The 15,988-nt window shown below is 41.6% G+C and overlaps 2 protein-coding genes across 3 annotated transcripts in view; both read left to right on the forward strand.

Annotated features, from left to right (window-relative positions):
• Positions 1 to 33: 33 nt before the first annotated feature.
• Positions 34 to 8,502, forward strand: kansl2 (KAT8 regulatory NSL complex subunit 2). The gene is made up of 10 exons (XM_084554213.1): positions 34 to 110; positions 1,410 to 1,667; positions 1,839 to 2,011; positions 2,159 to 2,273; positions 2,490 to 2,653; positions 2,737 to 2,900; positions 3,795 to 3,891; positions 4,675 to 4,928; positions 5,809 to 6,015; positions 7,691 to 8,502. The coding sequence occupies exons 2-10, from the start codon at positions 1,417 to 1,419 to the stop codon at positions 7,778 to 7,780; spliced, it is 1,515 nt and encodes a 504-aa protein (XP_084410339.1). The 5' UTR covers positions 34 to 110; positions 1,410 to 1,416; the 3' UTR covers positions 7,781 to 8,502.
• Positions 8,503 to 8,689: 187 nt separating this feature from the next.
• The window catches only part of nckap5l (NCK-associated protein 5-like), a 37,137-nt gene continuing 29,838 nt past the window's right edge, over positions 8,690 to 15,988 (forward strand). Inside the window, exon 1 of one of the 2 annotated variants that reach the window (XM_084553641.1) lies at positions 8,690 to 8,866. The gene's annotated coding sequence lies outside the window, so the exon portion shown is untranslated. The remainder of the gene's footprint in view (positions 8,867 to 15,988) is intronic. The other variant, XM_084553639.1, reaches the window with a different exon arrangement.

Here is a 15,988-nt window from a genome sequence, read left to right on the forward strand (position 1 = left end):
TGGGCGGGGTTAATCTCTGCCTGCAGATGCTGTGGCAGTTATCAGTACATGCAGGAAAAAGCGACGTAGTGCTTCAGGAGGCTGTGAACGGTCGGACGTCTGAGAAGAAGGTAAGTGGTTACAAACAAACAATGAGGTTATGTTCATGTTAAGACATCGAAGCGTCTCCCTGATTTCGAGAAAGACGGCTGAGTGTTGCCGTCGGTCAGCAAAGACCGTTCCAAAGCGGCTAATTGTGACAATTAGCGTTTAGCTACAGTTAGCAACGGCTAAACAAAGATGGCGACTCTGTAACTGAAGGAGTGACGCAGTAGAGAGAGGCGGGCTAAACCTCAGTCTGGCGCCTTGTTACGAGTTTGTCAAAGACAAACATGTGCTTCTTGTAGATTTTTATCTGAATTAAAGTTTTTTTTTACCCATATTTTAATTAGGGTGTTATTGTCTTAATATTTGTATCCAATGCTTTTCTGCTTTATGTCTGTAAACATAAATGAAATGCGTCAAATCTTACAAAACACCTGCCTCTCCACCTTGTAATGCAAGGTGGAGAGACGTCAGTTCTTGTGATTAATCAGGCTTAATTAAGCTTACCAGCATTGCTTGAAACACAGTGCTAAAAATGACCTATTATCAGTCATTGCTAGTTTTGTTAAGTCACGTGTGTAAACCCTCAGCATGCTTGAATATTTCTGACCCTTGGACCTAATGTGGGATTAAAGGTCTAAATAAGACACGTTTGTCTATAACATATAGGAAAAGAAAATCCTGTATTAAACCCGTGACAGTGACATGCGTTAAAGTAAATCAAAAGATTGACGGAGTTTTAGCTAAAATTAGTTTTAATTTTGGCTAAATTAGTTTTAATTGTCTAACGTGTCAGATATTCATTCCATCTTTGTCTATAACATCCCAGAAATTGTCTATGTTTGTACATAAACATAATTTGAAAAAAGTAGCTATTGATCAAATAATTGGTTAGCAGTATCTACTGTGACTAATGTCTCTAAATCTAATTAAAAACGTGTATATTTCATTTTAACCAGGATTGTTTTTTTAAATGCCTAATTTTCAGTGAATCAGTGATTTCAGAAGTAAAAATACTTATAATTTAATCTTCTGTTGATCAGCTAATTTGTTAATCAACTACTGACTGGCTCCAATAGTTAATGTAGCTTATGTTATTGATATATTTGTTGGTAATTTGGCAAAACGTGAGAAAACATGACTATTGTATTTTCCACTAGCACAAAGAGATTGTTCTTGTCTGGTTTCGTCCAACCCATAGTTTTTCTTTGAAACGCTCTAAACAGCGTATTTTTTACTTGAAAGGAGATTTTTTTTTTTTTTAAATGCAGATTTGATTTATTTTTTGTTAATGGGCTATTATTTGCCCGCTCAATTCTTTGCAGACTTATAATGAACAGGATACGAATCCACGTTTTGCCTTCGAGTCGGAACCGGGTAAGCCAGACAGCCCGACCTCAGGAGCCCCAGGCCTGTTCCTTTACCCAGCGACCATGCTCTCAGCCGCGCCTCGAAGGCCTGGAGTTCTGCATCAAACACATTCTGGAGGACAAGACTGCACCTTACAAGCAGTGCAGTTACGTCTCTGCCAAGAACGGCAAGCGCTGTCCCAATGCTGCACCAAAGGCAGAGAGGAAAGATGGGTGAGTTGAAGGCTAAACTTTCAGCAATACACACATACACACACACACACACACACACATATATATAAAATGAAGTCTTTGTTTATAGTAAATCACAATTGGGATGTTCAATCCCAGATATCAGTAATGACCAGTCTTGTGACATATTTTTGCCCAATATCCTTTCTGCAGAGTGACGTTCTGTGCAGAGCATGCTCGCAGGAATACCATGGCTCTCCGAGCACAGATGAGGAAAGCTTCTTCTGGTCCATCGGCAGAGGCTCTGTTATCTCAGCTTAGTGGATACAACCGCTCAGAAGCACACAACCTTGATGGGGGGCACTCCGAAGCTAGCCGCATTCTTGGTAATTTCTTGTTCTGACTGGAAAATACTAAAATTTAGATCTCAGTTAAGTTCATTTCATGTGCATTGACTCTGCTGAAGTGAGTATGCAGTTAAGATGTGTGTATAGATGTAATATTTAATGTTTCACTACTCCGTCTTTTGGTAGATGAGGACAGTTTGAGTGAGGAGGAGCAGGGACCCTTGGTACTAGACCAGACATGGAGAGGAGACCCAGACAGCGAGGCCGACAGCGTTGACAGTGATCACGAGGATCCGCTGAAGTAAGCTTCATTATGTTTGTTTTGTTTTATTGTAATATGAACATTCAATCTGAAGTATCAGATTTATTAATCTGCATTTAAAGAGGAAGAATTTCATTGTTTTATCATAAATCTAGTCTAGCGGCGGGAGAGGTGCTGTTATTTTTGTGCTTGGTCAATACACAACGTAAACAACAATGAAAATAATATTTTTTTCCCACCTCTGTGTATTTGCAGACATGCAGGTGTGTACACGGCAGAGGAAGTGGCACTCATCACTCGAGAAAAACTCATCAGACTTCAGTCCCTCTACATTGACCAGTTCAAACGCCTTCAGCACCTGCTTAAAGAGAAAAAGCGCAGATACCTGCACAACCGCAAAGTGGAGCATGACACTCTAGGTAAACACGTGACTAATTACTTGCTGTATTGACAGTGCCCTTCCATATCCCTCAGTGATTATATTTGTGTATGCTGGTTGCAGGAAGCAGCCTGCTGACAGGGCCTGAAGGTCTCTCCATGAAGGAAAGGGAGAACCTGAAGAAGCTCAAAGCTCTGCGCAGATACCGTCGTCGGTATGGTGTGGAGGCCTTGCTTCACCGGCAGCTAAGGGAGAGAAGGCAGGCTGTGACCGAAGGCGCTTCACAGGTGGGACGGCTTTTAAAGATGGGTTTATGCATCTGTGTCGGAAATCACTGCAAGAGTGTGAAGACACCGGAGCAGAGAGATGTTCTGACCGAGGCAAAAGGAGGGTGAATTCTCTGGTGGTTTGGACACTGAGAGGCGAGGAAATGCATTTTGCACCAATCACAGCTGTAGTTGTACCAGACACAGAAGCATAAATACGAGATTTTAAAAAGAATGTTAGGTTTGTTGGAGCACAAAAACTGTCTCGTGTACTTCTGCTGATATATACCCATGTAATGGGTTTCACGATCATCAGCCCCTCGGTCTACATCTGTTGCAGGCACAGAGTATTGGTTTTAGCATTAACAAGTCATGCTCTGTGTCCTGTTTCAGAATCTATGTCCTGGTAACTGTGAGTGATCCACAGGTCCATGTTTTTTTTTTTTTTTTTCTGTCCCAGTTTCACACTGCAGTTTTGGAAATGTACCGTGTTGCAGACAAAATTACAGTCGCATCTAGTGAACGTGGACATTTCTGACACATCTGCCAGTGGTTAGATTTTTGGGTAATTTGGTGGATTTATATGTTGTTTCATGTCATAAAATCAAGTGTGCTTGGAGTCCCAACAACAACAAAGCACCCCCTCTCTGTTTTAACTCAGTGTCCTCAAGTATGATGAATGTGCATTATGCATTTTTGAGTGAATGTAATTGAGATTTTGTGAAACCATCACATGGAGCACATGAGGCAGACATGTCACTTTGTGTTTTTTTTTTTTTTTTTTTTTTGCTTCAGCAGTTACTTTTGCGGCATCCAGGAATGACACAATTATAAAGATGACTATCGTATAATTGATTTACTGTCCTGATGTTTTGAGTCTTGATCTTGTCTAATGTTTACTTTCTTCTGTTGCAGACGCACTCAAGAACGGTGAATGAAAAATGCATCTCTTTTGTGGAGGGAACCCGGTGTACCAATCCCTGTCTGCCTATGGCCCGACACTGTGTCTCACGTATCCTCTGTTATGTTTCAGCTTAACTTTGTCCATAATAGACCTGCCTCACATGTGAAACGGGTCACGAGTTTCATCATTTGTACAAACGTTTTACAGATATACTGAAAACTAACTCAGGTCTTCTGTTAATTTAACCTCTGGGTCACCTTTCCTTTTGAGCCATCTTCACTTCGGCCCCAATCAAGAGCAGCAGCTTGCAGTAGCTGTTACTTTCAAAGGGAGCCCACATAATCTCCTTCCTGTGGTCTGTTGATTTTTCCCAGAGTTACAAAGGGGCTAATCAGTTCAGTTGGAAGGAACAGAATCTCTTCCCAGCCTACTTTCACTTTAACCCCCAATCATTTAGAGTTTTTCATATTTTTCATTCGACACGATTTATATTTCAGTTTCTTCTGTGAGAACAAAGTTGTTGTTTTCCAAGTGCAGAGTTTTGTGTTATTCCAGTAGCTTGTTTAGTTGGATGGTGATAAAACTGAGCCCGGACATTGTTGCATCAAGAACAGGCTGTACAAACTCTGCAAAGTGTTGGTGCTCAGACAGAAATCACTAACACATTGTACTAAACTACCGAGGCATAACAACACAGGCAGGACTTCTCAATAAGTAGCTTTATGTTGGGAAATAATTAAACTAAGATTAAATGTGCCGGAATAATCATGGTACTTGAAATAATACCAATTTGGCAACTTGTGTTCTTGTGCTAACATTTGGTTTTCTGTCTTGTTCTTTATTTGTCGTCTGGATATATCGTGTAATTCTCCTTGACAACCAGATGCTCAGACATCTACCAAGACAGCAATCAGGTGCTTTTTAAAATGTGTCCGGGGCTCAAAGATGTCCCGTGTGACCGTACTGTGCACATGGGTCAGTCTGACGACCCTCGGTGCCCGCTTCACCTCACCCTGCCTCCCCCCATGTACCAGCCTGAGCAGGAGCCCCCACCACAGGAGCAGTTCACCCCAGCAAGCAAAGACATGTATCTGAGTGCAGCAGAGCTTCAGCCCACAGAGAGCCTTCCCCTTGAGTTCAGCGATGTACGTAAAAATTATGTTACCCTACCAGTTACTCTCCTCCTAAGCACACACCTGTCATTAGACACAATTACTTTCACAGCTGTTGTGACTTTTACAGTGACTTGCTGAAAGGAACTCTGATGTGTTTGCTTTTGTGGTTTGTGTTAAGGTCAGTGTAAGTTAGTCATCCTGAGTCAGGACCCACTGTGGTCCTGTCTGGTTGTATGACTGACCATGGCCTCTGGGGTCAGATCTCGATGCTTAAGTCACTTCTAGAGGAACTAGTTTAGGTTCACTCCTGTGGACCTGTTTGTGCTCCCAGATATCAGACTAATTTTACTTATTAGAGATCGCTTTCAGCTCCACTGGAGTTTTGTTAAATTGCATCTGTTAGAAACGTCTGTGAAAGTTCTCTGTTGTTTGGATATCTGTTACAAATATCTCTTACAAATTACACTTTTGTACTGTTTTGTATTCTGTTGTATTTGTTTATCAGATCAGTTTAAATATTATAGGGAAAGAAACAGTGTGTCATTTGAGTAGCACACCGCTAACATGTCAACTTTACATGGCGGTGCAGTGAAAGAAGACTGTAGCTCAGTTTGTCTTGCATGTTACTAGCACAAACCCAGTAACTGTGGTCCAGAGTGTTTGCGAGGTGAAAGCTTAACAAACCAGCCAGAGAACATTATGGTACGACTGGGACAAAGTTAAAGAAGTGCTAAGACTGATCCACTTCTATTTAATATCCTTGTCATAGTCATGTGAACACAAATGGATGTGGAGTCACTCTTAAAAAAAAAACCAAAGTGATTTGTGTAAATTTGAACATCTAGATACTTGTATCTAGCTCGTACGTCAAGTCTTTTGATAATATTTCATGAATGTCCCTGATATGCAGGACCTGGATGTGGAGGGGGATGGTATGCAGGGTCCTCCGTCTCCTCTACAGTTTGACACAGCCCTGGCCCTGGAGGACCAGACCATCAGGGCTATAGCTGAAGCTCCAATGGACATCCTGACTGGAGAAGACCCAGACCACGTTGACCTGGACCCATCGGCACAGGAACTCTCGGAAAGGGATGTGGATGCCATCATGGATGCTCAGGTTAACTCTCAATTAGGAGCTTGAATATCTTTAGTCTTTCTGTTGGCTGGTTGTTCCAATGATGTACTGTGCGATTAATGTCACACCGTTAGTTGAGTCTAATAAAATCTCCGCTTCATTCGTCTACTACAGACCTCTGACGTCTCTTGAACGTCAGATTTACATGAGACCGAGAACCCTGTTTATTTTGTCCTTGGCCACTTCCTATTATGAAGGAATCTCTGTGAACACAAGGAGTGATTACAGTAAACAAAACCACTTTCAGTGGACATATGAGCACTTGAGGTACGTCAGAACAGTTCGGTTTGTAAGGAATGGTAGAACATTGTTCTTAAAAAGGAGAGCGTGAAGTTTGTCATAGACAGAGAAAAGGAAAAAAGGAGCGACATTCTTCTAAATGAGTGTTAATTAACAGCCTGCTGTTAAAAGTGAGTGTGAGTGAATTAACCTTACCAGGTCTGATTAAATGTGTATTTAGGCCGATCCATAACACCATCATGTTAGTTTACTCTGTTTGCTTTACTAACCTGGGTCTAACAAGTTGTTTGAAATTACTACACAACTACTAACAAGTTTAGCCATAGTGCTGACACGCCTCCGTGTGGGAAAGCCACAAGTGAGGAGGACACTGAACTTCGCGAAAATTTTATTTACACTATTAAAGTGGCACATAAAAATGTTATGCATCCTTTAATTTGTGTTTCAGTAGATTGCTTTATAACTTATCAGAGGCTCAAATCGGCTGTCAACACATGCAAGCAGGGTTTCCTCATACAATGTTAATACCGTAGCGGCCCACCAGGGTCTAGTTTGCTCCACCATGGTCTCATAACAGCTCAGAAATATTTTTGCACGTCAAAAACAACGTTGTGCGTGTGTTTTGCCTATTACCCCTGAAAGCATTTATCCCCAGTAGTTAGATCATCTCTTCCCCCAGACCCCCATTCACACACCCCTGTCACTCAGCTGCTCTGTACTGAGTTTAACTTGATGGAGAAAACTGCATGGACAACATACGGGACTCACGTAATGTGAAGCTATTTGTGTTGTTCACTAATAAAAATTGACTTTACAGCCACCGTTTAAAATCCGATGTTTGTGCTCTTGATTTTATTAGACCATGGAGATTACAGTTATTACAAGAGAGTTAGGAAGTGACTTCAGATGTAACGTGAACTAGCTTAACTTTATAAGAGCTAGCTAGCAAAGTTAAATTGAAAATCAACAATTTAATATAAATTAGATTTATCCGCTGATACTCTATTTAATCTTACATACATTTGTCCATAGAATACCACGACGTCTCAACAGCTATTTGTTGCTAAATACAATATCTGCATTATTATGGTAATTTAAAGACGGACTGATACAAAACGCATGATCTTATATGTGCAGACATTTCATATATTGTATGAATACTTAATATTTGTGATAGCATCATAATACCCCCAACTTGTCCCCACAAACCTCCAGGGTCTCACAAAATCCTGTGGGGTGAAACAGTTGGTATTTATGTTTTGACCAAATCAAGTGACTGTCATTATGTTTACTTTCCTGAGTTTCTGGGTTTCCACACAGAAAATCAGCCTTTAACAACTAATGACACAATTTAAACAAAGCAACAGAGCTTCTTTACCAGCATAAATACACATTAAGCTCTTGTTCTTCCACTCAGGTGGTGTCGGAGGTGGTTGGAGGAGAAGACGACGCCACTGACAATTCGCTGCAGGACATCGACACTACTGCGGCCGACGCTCCCAGATGAATAAGCTCCTCAAAGAATATGAAACACTTTATAATACAGCCTGTGATTACAACTTATTAGCTTGTTGTATGAGTCTGGTGGTCTTAGAGGTGCAGTTGGAGGAAACATGACGTGGGCCGAACATCTGGGAAGTTTAGATGAATATGGTACTGGCTTGGGGAAAAATGACAAGGAGAAACTAGATTATAAGACAACTACACACTGATTTGAAGACAAGTCAAGAAGTTAACTGACTGCCACATTTGCTCATAACAGCTATGCAGAAGTAGAAAACAAATACCCATATAAAGGGCAGCTCTGAGAGGTTTCTATAAACGTGGATAATGTTTAATAAAGAACTTCCCTCTGATTATCTGTAAAATATTTGGACAGTTGACACCAAACTCCTGTTTCCCTAATTAATTCACTGAATGGTTCCTCAGTCATGTTTTCTGTCACTGTAAATGACAGTCTACATGTCTGGCTGCATTATAAAGATTCACTCATGTTTCATTTCTAGAAAAACTCATCCAGAGTCGCTCCTGAAACGAAAGTCACCTTCAGAAAAAAAAAATGGCCACTGTGGTCCTTCTGTTTGTCCTGTATTTATTTCCACTTTATCCATTTTATGGGTAAACTCGCCTTAAAACTGTACATGTTCAGTGGTGTCTCAGTTTTACATCAGTTGTGTTAATGATAAAGGGCATCCATCTGTCAAACCATAAATAAACTATTTTCTGATACATTTTTGGACTTCTTCTTAATGATATCCAGATTCTAGTCATTTTAAGTGATATTTAAAGACACTGCAGACCGCACATAAGGGCCAGGTTTTTTTTAAGTATATGGTGAAGTTATGTTTGGCAGCGTGGGGCAGCCTCATGAGGAAAAAAAGTGGGGCGGGTAATGCAATTTCATGCAATGACATCACTTTTCCTCCAACCCAAACACCGAGCCGCCGCCGAGGCAGAGGAGGAGAGCGGCCGCTGCAGGGAGAGCAGGACGCCGCTGCCAAATGAGCCCCAGAGAGACATTTTAAAAGACAAATCTAACCAGTATATCTTCATCTTTGCACATAGCACCAGCGGCAGTCTCCAACCAAATGAGGTGAGTTTTTAAAAACGGGAAAATGCCGTTTCATGCGCTGAAATGTTCGCCCGGCCGAGAGATTTGCTGGAATACCGACACTGCATGCTTCTCATTGTCTTCACATCACCGGGAAAGTGAAGGTCTGCACTGGTACACAGCTGTGAGTGTTGATATACAGCTGTAGGATGATATTAATCTAAAACGACGCGGTCTTTTAATTCATTTTCCATGTTTGTGGTGAAACGCAAGGGCGTAACAGCGCTGCCCGTGTCGTAGGGGACTCATTTCGGTGCAGGGTTTGGGTTTCTAGGGCCTGTCCCCAAGAAAAGGGGAAAAAAAGGGAATTTTTCGAAATCCACCAGCTCAAGATCAAATCCGGCTTTTGCTGAGTTGCATTGTAATCTAACTGAGATTGGCACTGTGTCGCAGTTTTAGCCTCGGAAACCAAAAAGGAGAACCTGGAGAGGGAACTGTCATCTGAGTCGTGTAAGTGCGGCTCGTTTCTCATGTCGATGCGCAGGAAAAGCAGTTTATGGTGGGAATAAACTGCGCTTCATTAGTACAGACTGCGATGCTCCACAACCAGCAGGCTTCAATTACACCAGATCAACCTCGCAGTAACGATGTTTGTGAATTAATGTGTCTGCAGCATGGATGCAGGGCAGGATCAACCACCCTTGATTTATTTAGGAGGAACTTTGGAGCATTACTCTGCAGAACTGTAATGCCAGTAATATGGTTGGCCTATAATCCCTTGTTTGAGCTTTACTGTGCAGATGTACGTTTGTGCTCTCCATAAATCTGAATTTAGGATGTGGATGAATGAAGTTGACTGGTTTGGAAACCCATCAGTGTCCAGCTGGCACTTCCTGCTTCTTTCATCTGGTTTTTCCTAGTGAGGAATGGGAAGTATTTTATGATCTTGTGGCACAACTTACACCAATGATTATTATTCATAAGCAGATCAGTTACTTTCTTATTGATCACTGTATCTATACAGGCCTGTAAACAGTTCAGATGCCTTGTTTTATCCAAAGATATTTACCAAAATCTCACATTTCTGTAAAAAGGGACGGTTTGACATTGCTACAGTGATGAACTGTTTGTCAAAATAGTCCTTGTCTGACAGTCAGCTAATCAATTAACTGACTCATCGTTGCAGCTCCAGTTTCTGATGATGCACAATGGTCGTGAAAAAAGTTAGTTGCTGCATGAAGAAGAAAACATAATTAAAACGTGTGAAGCACGATGCACAATGTTATTCTCATAACAGTAGTGAATGGAAGTATGTCTTCATTTGCATTTTATTCTGCTGATTTTCTCTGAACTTTATTATTTATTGAATATATATTTTTTCTAGCTATATTCAATCTGATTGGAGTAACGCGACAGCCATAAACAAAGATAGACTGAGTTAATCTGATCAAAATGAGTTGGTGTAACGAATCAGTGCACTGAAACAAATCTAGTGTGGAACCAAACTAACTCAAGATTTAGGACCGCAGCTGATGAATAGTTTAGAGTATAAAGTGTCAGAATATATCGATAAATTCTTAGACTTAGACTTAGAATTTTTTTTCAGCCTTAATACTTTCATTTCAAAATCAGCCAGTACAACAGCTTATCTGGAGCAGTGCTGGCAGTGACTCCTTGTACTTTAACAAAGCTGCTTTTCAGTAAATGTGATGCTCTTCACATTTTGTGAATGGCATCCCGGTCACGAGGAGTGGATTGTTTCTTGTTTGTTTTCACCATGTAAGGGATTTTATAGGCAATAAAACATGTGCCAGTAATCTTAATAAGTTGTCGACCCATTCGGAGATTAAACGAGATTTAAAAGATGTAAGAAATTGCTGTGCAGCTATTAAAGAGTCCTCTTTGTTGAAGAAAAACAGCCACGCTTAATGATGTGTTGGTTTAAGGCCAGATAAACGCTCATGCTGCTTTCATTGTCTCACAGTTTTCTGAACAAAGGCCGAGCTCTGTGTCAGGCGAAATGAGGATGGAAGGATTGTTTGAATTACAGGCTCGCGGAGATGGCCAGAATTCAGGCTGTAAAATATTGAAGTTTCGCTGAAGATGTGCTGTGAAATGCTCGATGAATCTTTTAGTGTTTGCAGGCTGCTTTTACCTGACTTTTGCTTTGAGAAGGAATGACGTTCGCCTCGTGCCTTCTTCCAGATTGTCCGCTGATGTCATGTTGCACTTTGTTGTTTTTGGCAGCTGCAGAGAAAAAACTATGTATCACGCAAGAAATCTTCAGTCACCACATGGCACTAAGGCCCTGGAAGCCATGACTTCATGGTTTAAACATTAGTTGATTAGTTTCCAGAATAATTGCTTGCGACAAGAGGATTTGATCTCATTCAGACAAACTTTGGATCTTAAAGACGTGTTTCCATTCAAACTGTATATAACACTATATTGCTGTCAATATGTGGTGCCTATGTTACCCACAATGCATCTCGAGCTAGAACAGTTCAGGTGAGAGACTGAGATTTGTTTTGCTAGTGGAAGCTACTGTCTAACAACTGTCCATCATGTAAAATATTTAGTGTTAAACAATGATTAGTCATAACTAACGACGCTGAGATTAGTGTAATAGAAATAATGAACTCGCAGCTGTGCATTTCAGAGCTGCCTTTCTCTCCTTCTGTCAACACTGATGGCGGCCATCTTGTTTGAATAAACTTTATTGGAGTGGTCAGTGGACAACAGGAGCGTTGGGCTCTGTGCTTTTGTTAAATGCGGCCTCGATTGATACCTGTGGTGTGATTCAACACATGGGACACCTCTCATAAAAAAGTGTCTGCCCATCTTTCAGGGCTAACCCCGCTAGCATGCTAAAGCTGAAAGCACTGATGTGTTCAGAACTGAAAACCGGATCACAACGTGGCAACTCGGTGATGACTCAGACATGTATTTGCCAAAAAATGTTTTCCAAGCTTCTGCCATGAGCTGCCCACATGTTCGAGTAGTGTCAAGCTCATCCGCCAGCTGATTTCCTGTTTGCGCCGTACAAATTAAATTAACTGTTCTACGACATCTCCAAGACTTGACAAATGTGATTGGACCAAATTCTGATGATAAAGAGTCACCTTGTGGGGTTTGTAAAGCTCAGAAACTGTTTGAGAAAAGCTGCATTTTTCTATGATTGTGTTTTGGGGTCAGTGTACATCACCCAGTTATTGTTGTAATAATGTAGTGACCACTGCTCTACATTCATCTCACAGCCCAGCACTGCTTCTGATGGTTTAACTGGTTTAACTAAATGTTTAGGGTACACGAGCTCTCTGTTTCTGGATTGTGAATGCGTCGACATAAATAGCCTTCTAACAGTAGCTGCTTGGATCACAGGCTGCACCGAACCGAGGAAGTCTAAGTTTTGACTGTTGGCTGCTTACATTTTATTTCAGTCAGGTTCTGTAGGCAGTTCAGTTTCTCAGTAGCCAGCAGACTGAGTTACTAGGTATTGAATCGATACTTTCTTTGAATTATTTTTGTTTTAGTTTTTTCAAGCTTTCATTTAGAGCTTATGAGCACTTATCTTTAGTTCTTCTGCTTCACCAGTTTCCAGAACAAATGTTAGTCTTATATTCAGCCTATTAACTCTATGTAAGGATGGACGAATCCTGGATGTCACTCATATGTTTCTAGAAGAAGCTCGGTGTGGTGTCTCTGGTAGTCGCCATCTTGGCAGTAACCGACTCCACCTACCCTTCTAGCAAAAATGGGTAGAGTTGTAGCGAGAGTGGAGATGTGATATCGATGTTTACAGATGGCAACCTATGAGGGTACACGCCTGTCACTCAAAGCTGCCAATTTCTCTCTCGTACAGAGACCAAAACTTGTTTTGTACTACATATTTCTATCTGCCATAAAGATGGACACTTTAACCTGGATGCCTGCAGGGATTGACCCACTTTTGCAGCCTCAAGCGGGAATTTGAGGAATTGCAGATCTGTATCCTTTATCTCCAGATCGGCAGAAAACTCCTCTTCTCTGTTGATCTGGTTTTGGTGCTGCATAGAAGTCCTATAATGGTAAAGAAAACCCTTCACGCTATATAAAACGGTTAACTTTCACTTAAAATGCCCAGCTGCTGGACACAAAATGCTTCCCACTTCCCTGACAAGTCTGTCTTGTTGGTTTAAGATACAAATTGCGCCATGATTGACTCTGAACTAGTTGTGACGCCACAAAATGGAGCTGGTGTGAATGTGTCTTTAATCCAGATTTAAGGTGAGCTTGGAGAAACTTTCCGTCTTTAGCAGATGAGTGTGAGGCTCAGGCATCTTTAAATTCCACCTCAGGCACAGAAGATAATTGTGTGGAATTTCTGGGATGTTTTGGCTGATTCATGTAACCGGAGGAATTTAAACCTGAAGCTCGGAGGACTTCGAAAAACACATGCACCTGAATTTGTCACATTTTAAGTTATATTTCTTTGGAGAACACGCAGCACTGTGAACATTTCATCCTGAGAAATGACCTCAGAGCTGGTGAGGATAAATGTGGTTCCACTCTACGCTCGCCAGATTACATTTATGGTCCGAGCGCCCATGTTTGAGCTCGATTGAAGTTTTGTGAGAGCCCCGTCCCAGTGCAACTTTGAGATAGCATATCCAAGCTGCGCCACATTACATCATGAAAAGCCGAGCCAGTGACTTATTCAAGTGTAATGGGCAGTATAAGTGCTTGCTCGCTCTGTTCGCCTCTAATTGTTTGCAGATGTTCTGCACGCCTTTGTGTCCCACAACTGGCTGCAGACGCCACATACGGTGTTCAGGGTTTACTACAGAGAGGAAACGTGGCATGGAGTAAGTGTTTAATTTGGCTGTTGGTTCTGTTAACTGGTTCTGGTTATTAAATTATTTATTGGCGGCTGCAGTCCACCAGGAAACATAGCAGAGTTGAAGCAGCTAATTGGTCTGTTGATCGACTGAAAACTGTTTTGATGACTGATCAATGCATTGCTGGTTATTACTGCAAACTGTAAAACATACTCTGGTAATAACTAATAACCAATAGAATGATTAGAAAATTAAGCAACGATTCGATTTAAAACTTCATTTTGACTAGTTGATGTGATCTGTTTGGGGAAATGCACTTTTGGTTGAAAAAAATCTAACAATGTAGAGGTGTTGTTGTTTATTAATAGTTTAAATCATTGATTAAAGCCTTGTCATTGCAAACTGAATATTCTGGAGGCATCCTCTAGCGTTTAGGGAAACTGTGGCGGCCATTTTCACATTCTCTATCAATCTATGATCGCAGGTTAATTGATGAGAGTAGCAAAATATATCCAGCATCATTATTTGATAATGCAAAGATTTGTTATTTGTAGCTCTAAAAGATGCAGATAATGACAGATTTCAGTGCCTGTTTCATTGAAATGTCAAAAAATAATGAGAACATGTTCCTCCCAGTTTCTCAAGGTGCATGTGACGTTTTTAGATGTCTGAAACAATGACAAATCAGAGAGAAGCAACTGATCCTCACACTGGAGTCTCAGAAACCAATTTAATAAATATAGATTAATAGTTACCAATTATTCCTCTGATCTATTAATAAACGTACCGTTCCAGCTCCTCTGAGCAGTATCTGTCATGACTCCGTCTTTGGCTTCTCGCGGCAACACGTGTGTTTTATGGAGCACAAGTCCTTTCAGACGTTCAAGGTCAGTCTGTCTGTGAAATATCACTTTATTGGGTCGTAGTTCGCAGCTTTTACAGGGAGGAAAAGAACCACGGGACAATAATTTAGTAGGTTTGAAGTCTAGTAGGGGTGCGCAGACAGGTCAGACCCTCCTGCAGCCGTCCTATCTCCCCAGTGCCTCCCCCTCCCCTCCTTATAAACGGACATGCTTTGAAGACGGGATAGGCTTGGGACCCCCTTATCTGCTATCAGTTCAGGTCTTTATCGCCCCGCTGTCTGCTGCATGCAGGTACTGTAGTTACCATGGTTATGCACCAAAGGCCCTTCTGGAGTCTGCATTAGCATCGCAAAATATTCAGCAATTACCCCACAGAGTCAGCACGGTACGACGGAGCTCACAGCAGGAGGCAGCACCGACTGAGAGCTCTGCAAGACATCAGCAGCAGCAGCAGCGGCATCACTGTTTACATGCACACAGTGTAGATATTCACTTCAAAGGAATTATCTGTGGCTGCATTGTTTCCCCACAGGCCTTTGTGTTCTCCCTTTTGAACATGGCCACCTCAGCTTGGGGCTTGCTGTGAGCGTTTGCATTCACGTCAGCGAGAGCATGAGCCGAGGAACAACCTAAAGCCTTGAACCCATGTTTTCCACCTTCGCCTGCTGCGTCCAGTATGGCCTCTGAGATATGCAGGATTGAATACGCTTGCGGAATCCTAATAGTATGTGTGAGAGAGCTTCCACCAAAATGTAGAGGACTCCTTGAACATCCACCCCACCGAGGAATCTGTGGTCACACAAACACTGAAGCTGGCAAAACAGCCCTTCAGCCACTGCAGCTGTAACAAACATTCAATTCATCAGTCAGGCCAGAGAAAATATGGCTTGGAATGTAGCTTTAATCAATTCAAGCTACCCGGGTCCCCTCCACGTCCTGTTTGGCCAAAAGAGGATTAAACGGCCAGTTTAGTTTTTTTTTTTTTTTTTTTTATGCAGAAGCAATGCGTTATGTTCTACTCTCAGATTTATGTTTGGAGTTACGACCCGTGATAACTGGGATTAAGACTGGGGAGATAAAGAATAGCAGCAACAGTGGGAGGTTCTGTTTTGATTCGGGCTGTCTCGAACAGTGTTTCTTTGTGCACCACTGCAGTTTATTTTCATTTGTCTTAAAATAAGTTGTTATTGAGGAGCTTGGTGCACCCCCACCACTTCAATCCCTGAAATCACTCCCACAAGGTGCTCAATGAACCTACAATGTTGTCAAACTCTCATGAGCTTCCTGTTTCTAAGCCTCTCCCATTGGCTCGACCTACACGGTTTGAAAAACATCAGCGCTCTTCCCGTCGCAGCGAGATGGAGAGCAGATTTTTTTTTAGGTTTAAAAAAGAATGTCTATATATAACCCTACTATCTGTACCATAAATAGGTCTTCCTCTTGGCCAGACCTTGGGAAAAGGATGTGAAGGATGAGTACAGTCG

This window comes from Chelon labrosus, assembly GCF_963514085.1.
Source record: "Chelon labrosus genome assembly, chromosome: 10".
Lineage (NCBI taxonomy): Eukaryota > Metazoa > Chordata > Actinopteri > Mugiliformes > Mugilidae > Chelon > Chelon labrosus.